The 22,226-nt window shown below is 37.9% G+C and overlaps 1 protein-coding gene across 1 annotated transcript; it reads right to left on the bottom strand.

Annotated features, from left to right (window-relative positions):
• Nucleotides 1-22: 22 nt before the first annotated feature.
• STXBP3 (syntaxin binding protein 3) lies at nucleotides 23-22,210 on the bottom strand. Its single transcript, XM_083867311.1, has 19 exons — nucleotides 22,133-22,210; nucleotides 19,194-19,243; nucleotides 18,375-18,456; nucleotides 16,862-16,938; nucleotides 16,137-16,215; nucleotides 14,641-14,741; nucleotides 12,634-12,788; nucleotides 11,666-11,756; nucleotides 10,637-10,761; nucleotides 9,079-9,183; nucleotides 8,518-8,575; nucleotides 8,272-8,337; nucleotides 7,777-7,857; nucleotides 7,013-7,151; nucleotides 6,311-6,417; nucleotides 5,847-5,945; nucleotides 4,913-4,998; nucleotides 3,150-3,298; nucleotides 23-1,146 (listed from the first exon to the last, which is right to left on the bottom strand). The coding sequence occupies exons 1-19, from the start codon at nucleotides 22,173-22,175 to the stop codon at nucleotides 1,055-1,057; spliced, it is 1,785 nt and encodes a 594-aa protein (XP_083723437.1). The 5' UTR covers nucleotides 22,176-22,210; the 3' UTR covers nucleotides 23-1,054.
• Between the last annotated feature and the right edge of the window lie 16 nt (nucleotides 22,211-22,226).

The following is a 22,226-nucleotide window of genomic DNA, read 5'->3' as shown; positions in this document are numbered from 1 at the left end:
AAAAGTTCATTAATTTTAATTAAGTAATTTTTAAAGAGAAACCTAAACATACCAGTATTACAGAATTCATACAATTTGATTTTTTATTCCCTTCAATGCAAATTTAAGTATTTCTTTGTAACAAAATTTTTAAAAAGTAAATTCTCGAGTACATCAGGTTTTGTAATTTTGTTTGCTTTGTGCTTTTCTTTTCCAAATTACCCAGCCCTCTGAAACACTGAGCTGCTTCCCTTTTTGTCCTCTGCTTTCCCCTTGCTTCCACTTACTCAAAGAAACATGCTTAGTTTTGGAATTTCTGTATCACAGGCAATTCAACTTCTGAAACAGACAGACTATGAAGACAATCATATGGAATTTGTTAGAAATTAACTTTTTCAAAAAGCTTCAGTAATAATCTCTGTATATACTTAAATATAAAGTGTACTTCAGTGCACAGTTGACAGCATTTCCCCAAAGTTATTTACTGTGATTGGAACTGCTCAATAATTCTGTGATTAATTATCTACCTTACCCAGCACCACCTAAAAAACCTTTAGATTTTTCACAATTATACATAATTTAAAGAATTTTCAGCAAGTTATTTTTACAGAAAACACTACACTTTAAGACACTGAACTTGTATGAAACACTTTTACCATAAACCCGTATTTACAAGTTTTCTCTTGAAGTCCCTTCCCAAGAGTCTGTGCCCTTTTTAATTCAGTCGTTTTTAGAAATAAATTCTATTATAGAAAGCTTTCACAGTTCTCAAAGACAATTCCAGTGTATATAGAATTACAATAACTTTCAGCATAATTAGTTAGGAACAAACATTCCCTTTTGAAAAAGCACTTGCAATAATAAATAGAACCTAAGTAATACTAAATAGAACCTAAGAAACACACGTGTTTTTCACATCTCTGCCTTCCACTCCCCCAAAAGCAGCAAATTTAAATTATAACACAACCTCCCATTAGGAACCATATAGTATTGAAGTGCAGTATTTGGAAAAGTCAGTTGCATTAGAATATATACATACTGTTTGTGGTTTTAATACATCATAAACATCACCACATTATTCATCCTTAATGCAGACTATATCCTTGGGTTTACTAAGGCTCTTCACTTCCTCCAGTAGTCTTCTAGGTGTCAGAATATGAGTAGAACCTGACAAAAGAACATTAAGTATGAACTGTATCAGTCAAATTCTGACTTTCAGATATTCCTTCTTTAAAACATCAGTTACATGCCAGTGTTTCTTACTACATCTAGAAAACTGACAAGTGCAATATTTCAAAGTCTTTTCATATAAAGCACCATCATGTAAGTGTCACTGTTAGGTAAGCGATGTCCCTCTTCCCACACTCAGACATCCAAACAAGGACTCATACTTTCAACACGAGTTTCATGTCCTGCTCTGCCCTGTTTGAAAGACAGGACTGAACCTGGGCAATTGTCCCAGCCTGCAAGAAACCTGCCACCCTGTGAAAGAGTGAGTAAATGAGAGGCTTTATTCTAGAATCAAGAAACTATCTGGATTCAAGATTATCACAAACAGTAGTGTTCCACAGAAATACCAGTTACAGAAAATGGGCTTTTACTGACCAACATTTCCTTGAAAAAAACAAAATTTGAGTCTTAAGCAGCAAAGAAAATCCTTATTATTCTTCAATGCACAACTACCTCTCTTCTTCTCACAGAGGGTGATTGTAACTTCTGCCATAAAGCGTGACCTTGCAGCTCTGAAGGCAACAAGTAATGTCATTCTGAAGGGACTAACATTCCTAAATTCTGAATCAGGAACACAGCCAAAGGTTAACCTTTCAGTAATCCATGTGGAAATTTGACAACTATCACCTTCCATCAGAAATCAGGATTACAAACAAAACTACAAGAATCATCTCTAAACAAAAGGGAAGATGGTGCTGTGGTGAGGGCCAGATACCCCAGTGAAAGAGTCATCTACACTAAACATGGTATTGTAAACAAGTCTCAGATGAGGAAATAATCTGGTTAAACTACATTCCTGTTGTCCTGGTCTTTCCATTACTACTCAGAACTAGAACCAGCATCAAACCTACCTCAACCATGACTAATGAAACCAGCAAATAAAAATTAAGCCAAAGCAAAACCATCCACAGGCAAACACACCTACAATACCCCTGAATATTTTGAGGTAACAGACTTTGGATCTCAATCAAGGTTGAATCAAGGTTGGCATTGTTTTAGGGAAGAGTATTTATTTAAAATCATGGTAGATGGTAGACACAGTCAATCTGAATCTCAAGACTAAATTTAAATGCCAGATGCAGACGTCTTAAGCATTTTAGAATGCTTTAGATGACCCTGCACCCAGCCATCAGGTGGCCCTGCAGATGGACACAGGTCTGTGCTCAGGTTCTGTATCTAGGAACTCTGCTCCTGTATACCATGTACATGTACACGTTTCAGCACCTAATTATTTCCTCTAATACTATTTCAAATTCATTTGAAGCACAGCAGCTGACTGAACAAGCATTTGTTACCTCTAAAGTGCTGAGAGATTACTACACCAGCTGCCAATTGCCAAATCCTAAGCAGGGGAGTTTTCAGGACCTAAGCAATTAATCATTGTATGATTTATGCAAAGCGTCTCAAGTAGCCACAACTAGAAAATGTTGCAAAGTCAACCCAGCTACACTGAAAAAGTGGTTTGGGGTTTATTTGTTTAGTTTTTTGGGTGGAATTTTGATTAGGATTGTTGGGGGTTTTTAATACTTATCTTCTTTCCAAAGTGAGCAATTTTGCACTAGTCTGTCTGCTTTCCTACTTCCAAGAACAATAAGAGTAGCAGGTGCCACTGAAGGTAAAGCACAAGCAGATGCAAAAATCTGTGAGGAAACTAATGCAAAGAAATAGATGTCTCTTGAAATCCTGTTCACTATATACTGACATATCTCTGATATAATTATTTTGTAGAGCATAACTGTTCAAAAAACCAAAAAAATTCCTCTGAACATCAAACAGTTGAGATAGCCTGAAAAGATGCTTTGAAGTGCACAGTTTTAATACACTGACTGTAGTATCAGTGTGGTGAACCAACAGAGGGAATCCAAGAAGAATGCCGCTCCCATTTCCCAGAACCACCTGCAGCACAGCACACAGCCCACCCTCTCGCATGGTAAGCTCACCAATAACAACTTCACAGGACTTGTAGGCCTCGGACACCTCGTAGGCGCTGCGCATCTCCGAGTACGTGACGCCCCCGATGACAAACACGATCAGCCTGGCGCCGCTCCTTCGCTCCTCTCTGACACTCGCCCGAGGCTTCTGGCGTGCACTGCAGAACATTTCACAAGGTGACATTCATACAGCTTGCCTCATTCATTTTTGGTTAAAATTTTACAGTCAATAAGCAGTAGCAATTTCTGTCATGCAGTTCATGGCTTGATTATCATTTCGGCAGAAGAACTTAGATTAATTGATAACTTGTTTTAATTAAATTCTTTAAATTATCACATGACTCAAACTATTTATGTATCACCAGGGGGAAAATAAATACAAAACAAAAACCTTGTTGCCCACACTGCTAACATGCCAAGGATTCCTGCCAAGCAGCTTAACTCTGCATGCTCCCAATTCCAGTGGCATTTTTCATTGAAAAACCTAAGACTCCAGCGTTTTCAAATCTCTGAACATGAACAGAGTCACTAAAGAAAATATTTGCCTGTTATCAAATCAGATTCAGATACCTAGGAAAACCAGAAGCAGCCTGAAGTGCCTAGAAGTCAAATACACATGTAGTAATTGCAGACTCAGGTTAAGTCATTTGCAATCCTGACCTCTCTGCTAGAGTGCCTTCAAGATTCCCACATTTCACCAGCCTGTAAGACAGAGATCAAGTTCCAGTGTACAGGGACTTGCTCTAGTATTCTCTTGCACTGATTATCCTAGTGCATATCCAGGAACACAAGGATACACCACCAAGTGTTTAATTACAGGTGGATGTAAAAAAATCTATTTCCTAAGGCTGTGTATCTCCCCTTTTTGTTTTTTATTTAGTACAAATTCCAATTCAAGTGTGTCTTCCACACTTGGGATATGCTTAATGTTTCCCTCCCTGAATTCCAGCATCTGATTAGTGCAGTGAGCATTCCAGAGAGAGGAACATGCTTAGTGAGCATTCCTGTGATAGAAACACTCTTGGGAGTCTATTCACTTGTCTCACCATTTAAATAACACTATAAAAAGTGATAAAGCTCTCAAATTGGCAGGTATTAGTAATGAGGTTCAAGAGCTAGTGGAATTAAAAAGAGAAAGTAGGAACAGTACAGAGGAGCTAAAAAAAATTTCCAAAAATCACCTCTCAGTGACAATCATTAAATGTGCAAGTACACATTTCACTTTCATTAGCAGAGCATTCATTCAAGATCTCCAACTGTCCTGGGCTTGTCTAAACCACTTCCTGGCGAGAGGGGTCAAATGCCTAACAGGACCATACTTCCTAATGAGAGAGCCTACAGAAGATAAATTTAATTTCCTGAGGTCATTAACCCAAATAATGTCACCAATGTGAACATAGCAGAGATAACTTCCAGAAATAAAACATTCTTTTTACCTAAGTCACAGTACTGAACATTCACTCCTGAAACTACTTCACACTACTAAGCTCAAGGGTTTAAACTTCTCATTCTGAGAATATGAAATGTTATTTCTAACCTTGAAGCAAAAGGGAGATACTACAAATAAAGCTATACATTACTAAGAATTATTAAAATAGCAACCAAGTTGAGTATGTTTTAGTTTAAATAAAAATATAGGCTTGGCACATTAACATTACCTTACATGTGTTATTTCACTGTTCAGTAAGCACGCTTCTGTAAGGCTTTAGAATGTAAACGACAAAAATACTGAGATCTGGGTAAATTATGTTTCAGGAAATTAAACCATTTACCTTACTGCTCCTGAACCATTCCAGGTGGGAGGACACCGGGAACAATAAGGCCAGTCTTTTGAATCTAATTTGTTCTCTATAGCATCCTGAAGTGCAAAATAAAGACACATGTTTAAAAGCCATACAGACCCGACCCCATCAAGTTCCAGCTTTCACAAAGGATGTCTAACTGGAATTTCATACCAACACATGCAGCCCAACAAATAATTGCAAGTAGCATTTCATGAGTAATGCTCCTACATAACAAAACGCTGAAATGTATTATAAGTGTTTTGTGTATCACAAGGAATTGTGAGTAAAAGTGCTCATTTTAGAAACATATTACTGATTTAGCTGTTCAGATTTCACTAGAAGCTTTTCATCTGTATTTAATGTCTATATGGCAACATATGAGAGAAGTCAGAGTCCCCAAAAACATAAATGAACATGTGAAAGCCACCAAGAATCTATGAATAACAGCACTGGGTCAGACTAACACTCCAGTAAACTCACTATCCTGTGACATCAGTCACTGACTGATGCTTAGGAAGAGCTTTAAGAACAATGAAACTACACTTCAGGCAAGTAACACCTCCCAGGCTCTAGCACACTACAGTTTCAATTGGAATTGCAGTTTTAAGACCCGTTGGAGTTAAAACCAAGAAGATACAGATCTTTAAATTATACCAAACTGCCAATTCCAGGACAAGCTGTTCCAAAGGACTTCTTGCTTTCACTTGCTTCACCTTTAAAATGACCTCTAATAAGGAGTATTACTAACAGCAATTACTAACAGTTCTATATTAGAAACAGACTAGAAGTGATCACTTTGCCCACCAGATGTGCTTAACATAATTAACTCAAAATACTACAGAATTCAAAAGATTGGCTATAACAGCTCACTCGAGTAAACTTCTGCACTGCACCCATGAATTAATTAGTCAGAGAAATTTACCTCCATAACATCTTTGATAACAGGAGTCCACCTAGAAAGCTGAAAGGTTTCTTCTTTAGAACGGTCCCTTCTTGTGTATTTATGCTGCTGAGCAACAAACTGAAAAGATTTTCAAAATATGGTTGTATTATTTGGTGTTTGGATTTTTGAAAATTATTAGCATTCAGTAGCAGAAGGAAATACCTCTAGAATTCAGGATATGCTAGAAACACTAACTTCAGAGACAAGGAACTGAGTAAGCTGATAATTGCAGAGGGAACATTATGGGTATCTTACTTTAAACAACTAATACGAGTAATTTTCAAAGGATTTACCACTTTAACACATCACAAAAAAAAAAAAAATCCTAGTAATTATCTGCTTCCAAACCCAGACCTGGATAATATTGCTAAGAGTTACTGAAAGAGCTGTAGGTCCTTGGACAGTAGGAGAGGAGATTACAAAAGAAATAAATACATTCTTACTGAAGAGATAACAGGAACATCAAGGTATTTCCAATTTCTTATCATATCACTATCACTTTGTATTTGTACATTCTGGATCAGCTTGTCCAAGTTCTCCTGGGTAGTTCCTTCAATATATGGAAAACAGACAACAATTACCAAGTGATTGTGAGTAAGACTAGTTTTGTCTCACACATTCTGGGCTATTATTTACTCCAGAACTTTCTTGTTTGTTCTGTGTGACCAGCCTAAGTTTAACATAATACCATATTTTAGATAAAATTTTGTTTAATGGTCCATTCTTGAGACCAAAACTCAATATTGTTACAGATTCCTCAGATGCACATTCTGCCAATTTGCTCCTTCTCTACAACATTTTTTTTCCCACTGACTTAATTTTCAGGATGCAACACACATGGAGCTCCTCCTCTAACAGCTTCAATACCATGTGAAAATAAGAACAAACTATTGCACACATGCAAGAGTAAGAATTATATTAAAACACTGTATGAATGTACACTTGAATTACATCTCTTAAACTCCTTACCAACAGTATCTTTGCTACTAATCTAAAAGAAGGTATAGAGGATGGACAGGATTTCTTTCAAACCCAGCTATCAGCTTCAATGCAGAGATTTAGGTTAACTAAAATCACTATGCGATCCTAAAACTTGAGTTCAAGGTCATTGGCCAGAGGAAAAAAAATGGGACAACTCGTCATACCATTTGTGCTAAAGATATACAGGAGAATAGCTCTGATTTTGTCATAGCTGTCATGACTTTTGCTGAGCAGAACTGGAAGGAGGACCCTCATAGAGTCTTTTACTTTTTGACCTTCTGCATCAGTTCCAAGAGCCAAGTCCTAAATTAATTAAAAATAAGAAGAGACATCATGGTTAAATTCATTAAAGTAATTTAAATCAACGTTGTTCTGTATGTTCTGAAAGGCATTTTTATGAAACCACAGATTTCAGGAAACAATCAAGCTGTATCAGTTTAAACTCAGTACGACATATCTGGCATTTATTTCAATAGTTACAGCATTATAATAACACTATATAACACTTAAACATTTAAAACTGTGGTATTTAGAATTCTTAGAAACATCAATTATAGTCACAATGTAATGCCTCACACTAAAAGGTGTTTTTCCCAGACATGTAAAAAGGGCTTCCCTCTGCACAGTATCTTAAAGTAACTTCATAGGAGTTTTGAGCCACAGACACAAAGGTGATCCTTATACAAATTAGCCAGATTTCAAGACAAAAAAAACCCCAAAAACTCTTAGGAATACCTCTTTATTGGAGATTAAGAACCTTATATACTACACTTAGTTTTAATACTACCACCTCAAAAAACTGATCACAAAATAAAGGAAGAGACATAGTAGTTTAGTCAGTCAGAACAAGCTTCTATTCCTGCAAACAAGAGTGGTACTTGCAATACTCACAAAGTTGCTGTTGGTTTTGTGGCTTTTTTAAACATACCTGTTCTGTTTTACAGAGCCTTTCTATGTTAGGTTTAAACTTGCTCATGCAATCTTCTGCTATGTTAAGATGGACAACTTGCTATAAGACAGAAAGAACAAAAGAAAAAAGAAAAAATAAATCACAAGCTGCTGTAGCTTGAATTTTTTTCTAGCATATCCATCATTTTTACTGGCTACAAGAGTCAATCCTTCAGTACCATCAAGCATTTTCTGTGTTTCCCTTCACTTAAGAGACTGACCCTCATAATACCTTGGAAAACATTAAACTGATATCTTCAATCTTTAAAGCAGACAAATTATTTCCTTCTTTTATACAGTAAAATGAGACACATGGAAACAAGTTTTCTTCTCTAAATTTTACAGTAGGTGACAACATTAATTTGGAGAACTGCTATATACCACACCACAGGAAAATGGCAGACTAAAACTAGATTTCAACAAAACAAAGTGCACAGAATTTACTGTGAAGTTGTGATTACAAAAGACCCCTTACCTTACTAATCTCTTTACGATAGAGTGGCATCTTCTTCATCAACTGGGACAGAGCAGATAAGGATAACTGGAAAGAAATGACACAAGTTGAAAATCTGTTCCCCCAATAAAAGACATGCTTATTTCCCTTCTAGTTGCTGCCTTGCTTCCACCACAACCCCTGAAAATTCCAGTTGAGAGCTCCATGGATCTGATCAGCTAAAAAAAACCTAAATTACCAGAATAAACAATACCTCAACATACTTACTTTTCCTTCTGCTGCTTTTGTTTTTGATGAAGCGTCTTTCAAAAGTTTCGGTATTTCCCTGAAGAAAAGAGGAAAAAAATTAAAGGCAGCAGCACTTGAGTTCTTAAATCCTCTCTTAAAATCTTAAAAGAACTGTGCAACAAGAACTTCTGAAGGAAATTAAAAGTGTGAAATACAGGTCTATCTTCAGAGAAAGGAGTGATTTTTTACAAAGGAAATATTAAACATTCTATTGGCAGTATCTTCATAATGTCATTTGATGCAGCAGTTTGGTAGTACTGTATGCAAAATAATCCCTTCAAATTTAAAATATTTGAAAACACTGGCCAGGAAATGACTTGATCTCCATTTACCTCGAGAACTACGAGAAGTATAGTATAACTGCATACTTGGGTACATATCATATTTTTGAAACGCAATTTCCTCCTGGCATTGATTACTTAACTGAATCCAATCTGTACTGCAAACCGTGTTCATTACTGCCTGTATTCCCCCTGAACAGCTCAAACACACCCCCTCTCAAAGAAACCAACCAGTTGGCTTTGTTATTTATTCACATACTCTATCACATCTGCAATATGCTTGTGCCGCATCTTCACCCACAGGTCATCATCTTCCTCCAAAATTGCCTCCTTTTCCTTCCCACCAGAGCCTTCTGTTTTGTATCTTCCAAGAGAAAATACAGACAATTATTTCAGGTTTGAGTTTCCCCTAATTCTCATCACTTATTACAGTACATTTGTAACAGTTTAATCAATGTAAAAGGTAACAGCAGTAGCAGACAAAGGTTTTAATTTATAAACCAAGCTATTGCCTGACAAAATATAATTTACAGAAGGATTTTACAGATTACATATTTTAACACAGGAGCAGCAGATGAATTTCAGAAAGATTTTTTGGGGCAATAGCTTCTGGACATTCTTTTAAACCAACAGTAACTAGAGTTTTAAGCACACATTTACATGCACTTCAGTTTCTCTTCAGTTTTCAATGTCAAATTCCCTTTGGTTTCAAATGCAAACTGCACAAAGTAGTACACGCTGCAATTGTCAAGTGCAGTTTTTGCTCTGTGTACTATAAGACGTTATAACTAAAGGAAAATGAAGTCACATTCACCAACAAAATGCTAAACAGGACAAAGTACTTCACATATAAAAGAAACTGCTGCACAGCATTACAGAGCAGCTATTACATGAATATAAACAGCAATAAACTCAAAATAAGACAGCAATCATGCCACATAGTATCTCCACATTTACAGAAACTCACACAGTGTAGATTGCCAGAAAGCAAAAGAATGAAAAAAATACAAGATTAATGATGAAAGTCAGATCATGACTACCTAGAAAACATACTCTGCTACATCTTCATACCCACAATCAAACCCAGATTCATTGAACTCTGCACTTTCTATCAAAACCTTCACCCAGTGCTTCTGACTGAAGATACACATTCCTCTCTGCCTGGCTAAACAAGGAGGCCATCAGGTCTCTTTTGCTGTAGTGGGTCATCAGAAAGCAAAGCCCTACCAAAATACTTGTCAGAACAGACAGTAAAGCACATAACTTAGGCAAATTAACATTACATTACTCCAAACAGTGCTTATAAACTGAACACGACTGATTTAAACATGTATTTACAATAAAACACATAAATTTTAGTAACTACACAAATTATATGACTGGAGTTACAAAAGTGAACATTCCTGAGAAATAACCTAGCTCTTTCTCAGTATTCAGTCAGTGGTATTGCTTATCTTATTATGCCAAAAAAAGTTGAGAATATGAAAGAACATCTAGAGAATCACAATATGCACTCCCAAGGCTCTACTTCAAGAGCAGTGCAAGGTTCTTAGCTCTTAAAAAATGCAATTTGTTGGACTCAAAACTTAGCAAAGAAGCCAATTAAATCCTACCTAATCTCAGCTAAGGGAGGAAGTCAAGAAAAAGATGACGTTACAAATCCAAGAGGAAAGACTAACAATAAGTGAAGCAACCATTATGCAATATGAGCAGCTAATATTGCCATGGTGCAATTGAGCTAAACAATTTCAGGGATTTTATAATCAAGAATAAACTATTTAGCCTTTTTTTTTTTTTTTTTTTTTCCAAGTACTTGCTTGTAAGTATCATTTTCAATGGGTAGCAGATCATATGCCATTGCCTGGAAGGTGAGCTCGTGGAGTACAGTTGATACTGGGTCAAAGCCACGATCAATTATTATTAGTTGGGAATGGGTTTTAGCCTAGAAAGCCATCAAACAAACACAAATTTAAGACATACAGTACAAAGTTAATGCATGTTAAATCTATTTGCATTAAGTCACAGCACTGCAGATGCTTTTAGAAAAACAATTGAAAAACACTGCACTATGGTCCAAGTGTTTGAACATTTTAACGATATACAATGGTTTTAAACACTAATTTTAAGGTAATGCTCGTAGCCCACTGCAATACACTCAGAAGTCTGAATCTTATTCATCTAGTGAACAAAAAATGTAAAAGAAAAGCAAACAAAACCCAAAAAAGGCTGCCCAGAGATTTAATAAATAACTTCATTGTTTGTATTGCAGAACAGATGGTGCTGCAATACAGAAAAACACCTCCAAACTGGAAGTTTTATTTTGGGATTTAGTCAAGTGGCACTAGCAGCAGGTACATTTATTTCTGTAGCAAAACACAAAGTCAAAGTCGGAATGGTTTATCCCATGGCTTTGTGTTTAATCAGGCCTTATTTGTAGTGACAGATCAAAACCACTATTTATGTGAACAGCTGAACCTTTGTGGACAATAAATCCCTTCAGGGGAAACATTTCAATTCCACAGGAAGCCCCTTTTACACATGGCCATATGGAAGGTGACATTAAAACAACACTTATCCACTGGTTTTCAGGTTTGTAGCATCCCTCTACATTATCATAGGGCTAATTTTTCAAATAAAAGCAGTTTGATCATACAAATACAGCTTTACTCCAACAGTTATTACCTCTACATTGCTTTCATACACAAAAACAACTAAATGGCAACTAGTTACCTTTATTATTAAATAAGATCTATATTTGTAGATCTTAATTGTAGAACAATATTCCAAAGATTTTTTTCCCCCCAGACTTACAAAAAAAAATTCAAACATTTTAGTTCACTTTCTACCTTTATTTGGCTTCTCTCATCTGTTTTGTAGTAGTTTTCAAGACTTTTTTCAACAAGCTGTGCAAGTTTGCTGGCTCTATCAGAGGGTCCGCTGGGAAAAAAGCATGCAAAAATAACTTACATTTCTTCATCAGAACACTAAAATGCTTTACAACAAAATCTTTACAACAAAAAATCTTTACAACAAAAAATTCCCAAGATTCATCCTTTCGTGAGTTTCTGAACTCCATTCTAAATATTTCCAATATATTTTCACTTCTACATTATGATATCATATACTTGAATGCTTCAGGTATTTCACACAGCAGAAATAGCTTCAGCCAAAAGACTGGCATTAGCTGGCACGTGGCCCAGCACTTGAATTTTCACACAGAGGTGGGAAACAAGAAAGAAAAAAAGAAAAAGAACAAAAAAACAGCCAAGCAATTATTTGTTATCTTTGCAGGGAATAATTACACCACAGAATGCAGTCCTTGAATGCAATTTCAGAAGCCTACTTCAACTTCAAAGATAGTAAATCCCTTTCAAAGCTCAAAAGAGTCATTCTTCTCAATATCTCTACTACAAGAAATCCTGATCCCATGTGCCCCAGCAATTTCTGAATTCCTTGGTGCCAAGCAGAGCTGCAAATGGCCAAACAGCAGCAGTTCTGTTAGAGGATTCTGCATGTGGCATACAAGAATGCAGCATATCAGTGTCACCCTGCTGACCAGACATGAAACAAACCATTCAGAACAAGACAGGGTATATAGCAAGTCTGTTACATGAATGTACACAGAAAAACACTGCTCTACCTACACTTCACAAATTCCTATCATTCCATATTTCAGACTTGTGCATTAAAAACAATTAATCCACAACCGCAAGAAAAAAAAATCAAACTATGCTGCAGCCTGGAGCTATGACCAAATAATGTGGTAAGCCCTAGAAGTGAAAGCAATTACTATAAAACACTAATTTTGCCCCACCTTTTGTATCGTACTCCTGGATTCTCATCTAGTGTGGCACATAATGTAACAATTTGTTCAGCCATGACTTGCAGTACAGCATCTTTATCCTTTGTCTTCTCCAGAGTAGGACTGTAGCAGCGGTAGAAAGCATCTGGGATGTTGAGAGTAAATACCTACATAAAGCACAAGCAGGAAAAAAAGGCCCAACTTGCAGATTGCCAAAACACCTGGTAAAAAGTTTGCTAGTAATTCAAAATACTATGCTGCAAGAAAAAGTCACACATAGGACACTTCAGAAAAAAAAGTCAAACAAACTTAATTCCTCTATCCCTGCTGAGCTCATCTCCTTGATCTCAGACTTTTCCCCTATTGCTCTCCTACATAAATTACTCTATCTTTCAAATTGCCTACAGGATGGAAGGCAGGATGGATGGAAGGAAGGAACTAAACACCCAACAGTCTTGTACAGAGCTATACAATGCAATATCAGAATGATCATAGAAGGTATCAAGGTTAAATTGGTTTAAAATAAAGTTTTACATATTGTATCTGCTTTTAATATGAAGAATTTACCTTCAATAGCTGAAATTCCTTAAATGCATTAAATCTTAATTAAACTAGCTTCGTATTACAGAGATGAAAAGCTTTTTCAACAGTTTTGTAAATAGAATGCAAACATGGGAATAATCCCACTGTCAGTAAATGGATTTTCTCTAGCTGCAGATGGACTCTGTAACTACAGAGTCAAAGAAGAATGTCCATCCAGATAAAGGTGTTTGCTTCTCTTGAGTGGGTAATCACCTGGACTTTGCCCAGAACTCAGCCTGCTTATTTACTCTTAGCATCCCACAAAGCAGGCAGACCAGTTAACACTCTTCCTCTGCTAAGGATTCACAAGGTTCTCACAACCCCAGATACAGAGAATACAAAATAAAAACAAGAAGAGTGCTGCCCAGCCTAAGTGCTGCTTATTTTCAACTTCAGAAAACTAGTCCTGATTTCTGCTTTCATGGCAAGTCCTCCAGAGAACCAGGACCACAATATTTTCATAGGCATTCTTTGGTACAGAAGAGCAGACTTGGCAGGGCTCCCAAAACCAGATTGAAACAAAACTTGTAAACATTAACCTCACTGTAAAGCAAACAAACAGGCCACCATACTTATTACCCCCTGACGGATTCTCAACCAAAATAATAAAGAACCCTTTATAATAAAAAGGATTGTGTCTTCAAACCAGGAAACAGCACCACGGTGAGACAGGGATAGCAGCAACCTCTCCTACATTCGCCTGCCACTTGGTATACATAGGAGTTGTCACTCTTGATATGTTGATAATGTTTAGCACAGGAAACATTTGTCAGTTCTAACTAACATTGGTTAGTTCTCCAGCTCCCAGAACTGGGTAGAGCTTGGAGGCTTCACCATTTTAGTGAGTATCAGTGTGTACTTCAGCCTTCTGTGTCTGATGAAGTGCATGAGCAACAAATTATTTCTCAACACAACACCCACCGTGTGGCTGCACATGGAAAGCACCCACTGGTTTCCACTGGTAGTACAGATCTTTGAGAAAACAGGATTTCTATGTTTTCCCCTCACTGAAAAAACTGTCAAGTTCAGATCTCTTAGTCCATTTGTTCTCCTTTCCTGACTTTCACCAAGTCCTACTTACTCCTATTCCCATGCACCAACCTACCCAACCTATCAAAGTAACACCTCAGTATCAGCAGTAACCAACTCTAACTAAAGACCAACCAGAATACTTGCCTGCTCTCAGGGAACAGATTCCTTCTTTAACCTTCCTATAGCAACTGACACCAGTCTTGCAAAGAGGTCAAGTGCAAAGAGTAAACCTTTGAGTGCAAGAGTATTTGTTTTCATCTGAAAAGCACAAGCAAGCCTGGAACTGTGCCCAAATGGAAATATCACACATAGAGTTTGTCAGTCAAAAGCTACATTCTATTCCATTGTTTTCTAAAAGGCCAGCAGCACTTGAAAATATTCCTCCAGACTACGGATTAAACTTACCTGAGACTCATAAGGGAAGAAGGAAATGTTGATCTCCTTGCATCTCTTTATTGATTTTGCACATGAAGCTTTAATCTTATTGAAGAGGCTGTCAGGACAAACTAGGGGGGAAAAAAGACTAAGTATAAATAATTTGTACTATTCCAGCTGTCAGCTCACTTATAAGCATACAGTATTCAGAGCAGACAATTCTAAATTAAGATCTAATTAACCATAGAATACAAAAAAATTGCCTAGGCTTCCTAAAGTAAAATAGATCATATAATCGATATTTTGTTTATGAGATCTTTTTTGAAAAGCACCACTGCTCAATTTCTACCGGCTTTTTGCAATCAAAAGGCTGTTGAACACTCATCGGCAATCTACAACTGTGAAGGATGTTGATTTTATCAAAGGAATTATTTCTGATATTTCTTGTCATTTTGGAGAGAAAAAACATTTCCCAAGCTACAAAAAGAAATCATGTGTACATATCTAAGAGCAAAACACAGAAATATGGAATTTAATTATAGATCTCTAAGGTGTTCCATCACAGTTCCAGGCTACATTGGATCCCAGTCTAGAAATTGAATTTAAAGGACACATGGATGACACAAATACTACACAGACTCGGAAACGACAGAGTTATTTCTCTAACTCAGGAGCTATTCCTCTCAACAGGAAAAGTTTTGGCAAGTATTCAAACTGAATGCTTGCCCACTTGCAACCAGGGAGCATACAGCAAGATAGCAGTACTTTTCCAGAACAGTAAATGCTGCTTCAGCATGAAATTAAACAAGAAAGCAAGAATTTGGACAGTAATTTAATACTGCTTTGAGAACATCCAGCAGCAGACACACACAGTCCATAAAGACAGGCAGGCCTCAGTCTCTGCCTTCAGCAGCACATTTGGGTTTTTTGTTTTGCCTTCTTTCCAGGCCATTTTAGTCACAGTGACTGACTGCAGGGGCATGTGCAGTCACATTAACCCTGTTCCCACTAATTGCCTTTGCTACACAATTGAGGTCGTGTACGCCAGGGCTCAGTGGCCCCTTCTCTCAGGGAAGGGAAAAAGCTGCCTCACAGGTCCGAAGGAACTACCTGAAGCAACCAATTACTAACACAGCTCTTGCAGAAAGTCCTCATGCAGTTATGTTTTTAGTATTATTTTGTTTATGTATAGATACATAGTTTGACTTGAATTGTCTTCCTCCACACTCCAAAATAGGAGAAGACTGGAATACTTAAAAATAAAACTACATTACCTAGATTAAAAACAGAGGTGGAGAACAATCAAGACTGTTTGATAACTGTGAAAGAAATTACTGTTGCCACACAGCAGGGTGACCACAGCCTGGCAACCCAGATATATGGTTAATGACTTGAGTCTCAAACCTTCTTGCAAGAAACAGGGCCCAAAGTTTTCATTTTTATTTTCAACAACACACAAGAGAAGTGAGCAGCTTACTTATTTACCCACATAAAGTTACCAAACTACAGCCCAAAAGCTTACTTACAGTCAGTGAAATACACGTATGCTGCTTTGTATCTGCTGGATGATTTAGTGATGAAGTCATCAATCAGTCCATCTACAGACTTACAGGGACAAGAAGAACAAGGAAAAAAAAAAGCCAACATCATGCCAATGTTTTGTCTTTCTACACATAGCAGACAAAGTTTCTCCCTCATCTCCTCCTGCTCTATTACCAACCGCCACTTAGGAATACTGCAATTCAACATATAAGAAAGCACTGAAGCTTTTGAATTCCAGATGAAGAATAACAAGCAATTACAGATGGTCAGTCATGCACCAAGCTCATTTCAGGAAGCACACACATCATAGTATTGGCATCAATTTCAAGCTGTAACAATGCTGAGATTTATTTTCTCGAGATTTTTAGGAAGCACCAGTAATCTCTTATTAGAACTATTACTTTGAATTCTATTTTTCAATATATTACATCATCATGCGATAAAACATTCAGTGTAACCTCATTTCAGTGAGGTTACAATTGCTAAGCAATGATACAGTGCCTACACTGACCACAAGATACACCTTTGCAACACATTCCACAGTGTCACTGCATTCTCTTTTCACCTTGGGAAATTGAGCATAACACAGAGGAGTATCACAGAAAATGCAGAAGTTAAGTACTGCATAGCTGTACACAGTAAATTAACATTTTAAAATAAGGGGGGTATTTTCAGTCTGAAATATCTTCCAACACTTTAAAATACTAACCTTTTTGGTGGGAGTTATTAAATATATTGCCTTCATGTGTGGGACAGGCTCACGGGCTTTATATACATTCTCCACCACTATAAAGTAAGAAATATTACATTTTTATAATTAGGAACATTATGCATCTTTAAGGAAAACACTGCACATATTTTAATATACGGTTGATAAAAATAAAGTAACAGCAATCAAGTTGTCTACAATATTAGAAGTAAGGACGGACCTTCTGCCAAGAGCTTTGATTTATTTCTTTCTTATTTTATATACAGAAGGTTACCACAAGGTTTTCTCAACTCTCAGTTTACTAAAAACTAAAGTTGGAGGAATAAATTCTTCCTAGGTATTCTACACTTCTACAACAAAATGGCAATGGAAACACACTCCAACTTTGGGGCCCAGCAGGAGCTCTCTTGGCAAGACAGCTCTTTGTCCAGCACAGAAGGAGAGGGAGAGAGAAACTATGCAGGGCATCATTTTGGACTACAGCCTCTTCTGTCCTTTGTTTGCCTATTTCCTGGGCAATTACTCTGTTTCAACATAATTGCAGGCACAAATTAAGACATTCTCAACAAATCAGCTTCACTCATCTCTTGTTTTTCTCTGTTTAATAAAGTCATTACTGTATAGTGTTACAATACAGTAGCTTGAGAATGCAGGGAGATTCTTGTGGCTCAGAAATTTTGTGGGGGAAGAACAAGGAAGATAAGTAATGTCAGACATCTGGATGTGGAAAGACAGGTTCCTTTCAGCAGTGTGCTCACTAAAAATAAAAGGTTTCTTCTTGATGAAGAGGATACATGCTCACCAAAAGCTTCTCACAAAGGACAAGTAGCACTTATTATTTAAAATATACACCAAAAAGCAAAGTTGATACACCTCTACTATTGTATTTCCAGAATAATCACGTTAGGCCAAATAATTGGAATAAGAATAGTACTGTGGAATAAATAACAATGGAATATTGTTATTTATTGTGGAATAAGTCTAAACAATGCCCGCTTACACAAGCATTTCTAAAAATCTAGACCTAAAGCTAATTAAAACTAGTTCATTTACGTTTTGGGAATTTATTTCAATTTCCAAAATAGGCATCAGCAAACAAACACCCATTCCACCTCCCAAAAAAACCCACCAAAAACCCCAAACCAAAAACCCCAAAAAAAAAAAAAAAAAAAGAAAAAAAAAAAGAAAAAAAAAAAAGGCAGCCCCAATCAAACAAACAAACAAAAATCTTAGAGCAATCTTTAGAAAAAAATATTTTAAAGGGGGATTTGAGCTTTCAGGCAGAGAAACATTTGGCTTTTCCATTAAAAAAAAAACAATCACAACTGACTAATTATCGTAGAAACCTGAAAGTCTTTAATATCCCATAACCTGAAAGGTTTTAATATCTCATAACTACTTGTCTTCATCAGCCAAATAAAGACCATTTCTTGCAAGAGTACTATCAACTTCAGTCTTTCCCTTTTTCTTACCAGGATATTGCTATCGGTGTATTAATAAGAATTATTCTTACCTGTGATACCCTCTTCCAGTAGATCAGTCATTTTGCAGCACAGTGACAGTAATTTAGCAGTGTAATCATCTAAAAGCATTATCTAAATATATTTAAAGAAAACACACAAGTATTTAGATAAATTAATCAGCTTTATTACACCCATGTCATTTCCTCAACAGCTTGCCATAGAAGTTTGAAGCTAAAACTATTTTATTACTCTTATTTTTTTTCATTAGCTGCATACACCAACATTGCAGGGGGAAATTAACCTTAGAAGGCAGTTCCTAATGTAGAGGATTTCCAAAGATGAGTTCAATCTTAAATATCTACTTTGTTCCCCCTACTCATACTAGAAAGTACTTTGAAAGTTTCACTTGAACACAAGTCTTTTGAATTCCTGCTAATTTACCCCATGGCCTGCTCAAATACATCTGTACTTATTTTAAAACTGTTTTATAGCTTAAGCAATTCTAACAGGTATCATACTGCTAAAACCTGCTCCACATGTATTCAGAGCAGTGTAATTTTTGAAATTAATAAAGTACAAGTCTTTCAAAAGAAAAGGGAAGATAAACACAGATTCTAATTTTTCTTCACAACTAATACAAAAAAAAAAAGACTATTAACCATCTGTTCTTCCTGTACTAGCCTCTAGATTTTTCAATATGTATTATACAGAGATCTGAGCTGCCAAAAGTAAAATGTATTACTTGGACGAAAACAACTTTAAGTGAAAATTCCAGCCATTATTTTTCAGTATTTCTTCTCTATTCAGCTATACAGATTTCTTGTTCAAGTAATGACAGAATTCTTATAACAATTTTAACAAAATTGTACCTTCCATTCTTCCTCTTTGCTAAAGTCATCAAATACTGCTGATTTCAACTCTGTAAGAAGAAACAATTTACCAGTTAGAGGAATCAAATTGTTACTAAGAAAGAAAAAAAAATTATTCATCCATTTAGACTCATATATTCAGAGCTCTAAAAAGAAAATTTAAAAAACCACATACTGATAAATACCTTCACAGAATTCTTCACCACAAACTCTCCCTGCCTGTTTCTAGGACTGTACAGAGGTGTCACAACAAGCTTTTCACCACATCAAAATTTTATTAACATTCATATTTTTTGAGAACACTCTTGCTGATTAATTAGTCTTTAGCATTACATAGAATTCCTTTTAATAACCTGAGTGCCCAACAACTTTGTCCAAAATCTCAAATATTATAATTTTTCTACAATATTTGCCTACAAAAGACACCAGAACACACAAATTCATAGCTCAGTTGTCTTGAGCCTTATTTCTGCAATTAAAAAACAGAAGCCGGTTTTCTCCCATAATAAAATCAAAGTTTATTCCAAGCTATCAGTGTACCAGACACTGTGTACTTGTCCCTGCTGTATTTATATCACTGTTATTTATTTTGCCCTCAACCTGCAGCTGCTTCACCCAAATAACTGGCCTACAATGGTTTACAGGATCTCACAATCATTTTTCTCCTGCAAGCATTCTGCACACACCAAAACCAAACCCAGATTAGTGCTCCATTTCTCTCCAGGCCTTAATTTTCTTCTCACAGATTTTATACCAACCATACACCCTAACTACCTTTTCAGATTTTGTCTTCTCTGAATATATTCAATTACTTTACAAAGGCTTTTTTTCTTCTACCTTCACTTCACAGTCTAGGAAAAGAACTATACACAAACCTGACAGAACAGCAGGCTGCCAAACCCTGTGTGGGAAAAAAAAAAAAAAGAAGCAAACCACACCTTGGCAAAATTAATGACCCCTTTATAACACACTTCCTGAAGAAAGGACTGTTAAGCAAGCGATACAAAAAAAACCCAGAACTGCAGAAATGCTGAATCATTTACAAAATTTAATACAGCTATTTACGGCTAGGCTAGAACTTAATATACAAGTCTACAAAACAATTTAAAGTTGGGGAAAAAAATAAAAGACAGAATTCCTCATGGAAAGAGCTTCATTTAGAGATTTACTATATACAGCAGCTCTCTGTATTTCATGATTATATCCACAGAAACTACTGTCTCCTAAATACAAGGACCTTTCTCTGTCCTCGTAACTGTGAGCTTAACTGACAACAAACTTGTGCGAATTAACTTTTCCACACACTTCTGCTCCAATTCCACACACCACAGGTGTAACTTCTAAGCCTGTTTACAGAGCAGGGACAAGACACACATTGACACAAGCTGCCCCATAAAGCATCAGCATCACTATTTTTGGACAAATCAGCCTTAACAAAAACCTCAACTTACATGTTTGCTGAAACATTAAGAAGCAGCAATTTATTGCCTTCAATTAATTACCTGTTTAAAAAGTGCCAGACAATGGCTAAAACTTAGTTCATCAATTTTCATTGTTGTTGTAGTCTTGGAGAGACAAGAGGAACTAGCTGCCTAACAAAGCATTCATTTCAGAAGTTCCTTTCAACTAAGCTTGTGATATAAACGTTTTATTATTCACACTGCTTCACTGTTCCTCTAATCTTTGCTCCTCACACTGGCAACACCATTTTCAAAAGTCTTTATGGCCCTTAGTGATACACACATGCTTTGATCAAATTATTCCCTTTCAAGGTCCAGGTCTTCTATAAAATATCTGCAGACAAAACATTGGCTGTACAGTCAAAGGCACAAATACCAGAGCAAGACAGCAGGATAAGCAAAACAGCAGAGGTGCAGGTTTCTAAAGGTTAAGTTTAAACAAAGGTATCTAATTCATACAGGCAGAGTACAGGTGCCAGCAACTGAGGAGCGAACTCCAGAGCAGCAGTCTGCTTTTCACTTCCAGTGACACAAACAAACAGCTTTCAGGTGGAAGCAGAGGAGAAAAATGAAAACATGACGGCAGCACGGCCTTCCCATTCCCGTGGCAGTGGCCAGGCTGGCTGGGCAGCTCACGGAGTCACAGCCTCAGCACAATTACGCTCGGGATGGGGCGGCTGCTAGTGCCCTTCCCCAAAGGTCTCACACCTGAATCACTCTAAGCCTTTCGACTCCAGCAAGGAAGGGAGCAGTTACAACTTCGTTTTCTGTAACAAACTCCGGCAGAACCTGCTCCAAAACACGGAGATAAAAATCTGCAGTTCATTTGCAAGACTACTTGAGAACACCTTCAGCTTTTTCTACCGAAAACCGTGAAGCCAAACGCGAAGTGGGAGGTGCCGCTCCGTGAGGGAGAGCAGAGAGCCCCTCCTGGGGCAGGAGCGCTCTCCAGAAGCAGCGCCTCGGAGGTAACAGAGAAGCGCTCCAAGAGCTGACTTGAGTTTAGGCTGTCCAAGAGCCCGTCGGGCGGGCTGGAGCCTGCAGAGCTCACCCTTATCTCGGGAAAAGGCACAGGCGTCTCTCTGCAGCGCTGTCACTGCGGGCACCCGCGGGCAGCCGCCTCCCCCCGGCGCGCCGGGTCACACCTGTAACAGCCGGGGAAGCCGCCACCCACCGCCCCCGCCGGGCTCCGGCTGCCGCAGAGCCGCCCGGCCCGACCCCAGCCCCGCCCGGCCCGACCCCAGCCCCGCTCGGCCCGACCCCAGCCCCGCTCGGCCCCTCAGCTCCCACACGCTCCGCCCGCGCCGGGAGCGGCCCCGAGCCCACCTGGGGGGCACCCGACCCCTCACACGGGGCTACGCGGAGCCTCAGCGGGGAGCTCCCGGCCGGCCCGCGCCCACCGGCCGGCCCCAGGGCGCTCCTGGCGCGGGGCCGGGGCAGGAGCCCCGCACTCCGTCAGTCCGTCAGTCAGTCACTCACTCTGCCACACGGAGCCCTTCAGCCCCCGCACCGCCGGCGCCATCTTGCTGCCCGCCCCGCCTGGCGGCGCTGCCTTCCCCTCCCTCTGAGGGGC

This window comes from Zosterops lateralis (assembly GCF_965231275.1).
Source record: "Zosterops lateralis genome assembly, chromosome: 9".
Lineage (NCBI taxonomy): Eukaryota > Metazoa > Chordata > Aves > Passeriformes > Zosteropidae > Zosterops > Zosterops lateralis.
Note: the sequence above shows the minus strand (reverse complement) of the source record. Positions and strands in the feature narration are given on the sequence as shown.

Bases quoted from the DNA above. Each gene is read 5' to 3' on its own strand.
- STXBP3 (XM_083867311.1), bottom strand. From the start codon at position 22,175: ATGGCGCCGGCGGTGCGGGGGCTGAAGGGCTCCGTGTGGCAGA. The intron at 10,762-11,665 runs GTAGAAAGTGAA...ATGGCTTTCTAG, and splicing joins ATGAGAGAAGCCAAATAAAG to GCTAAAACCCATTCCCAACT. The intron at 1,147-3,149 runs GTGAGCTTACCA...TTCTTTTGTCAG, and splicing joins GTCCTGTGAAGTTGTTATTG to GTTCTACTCATATTCTGACA.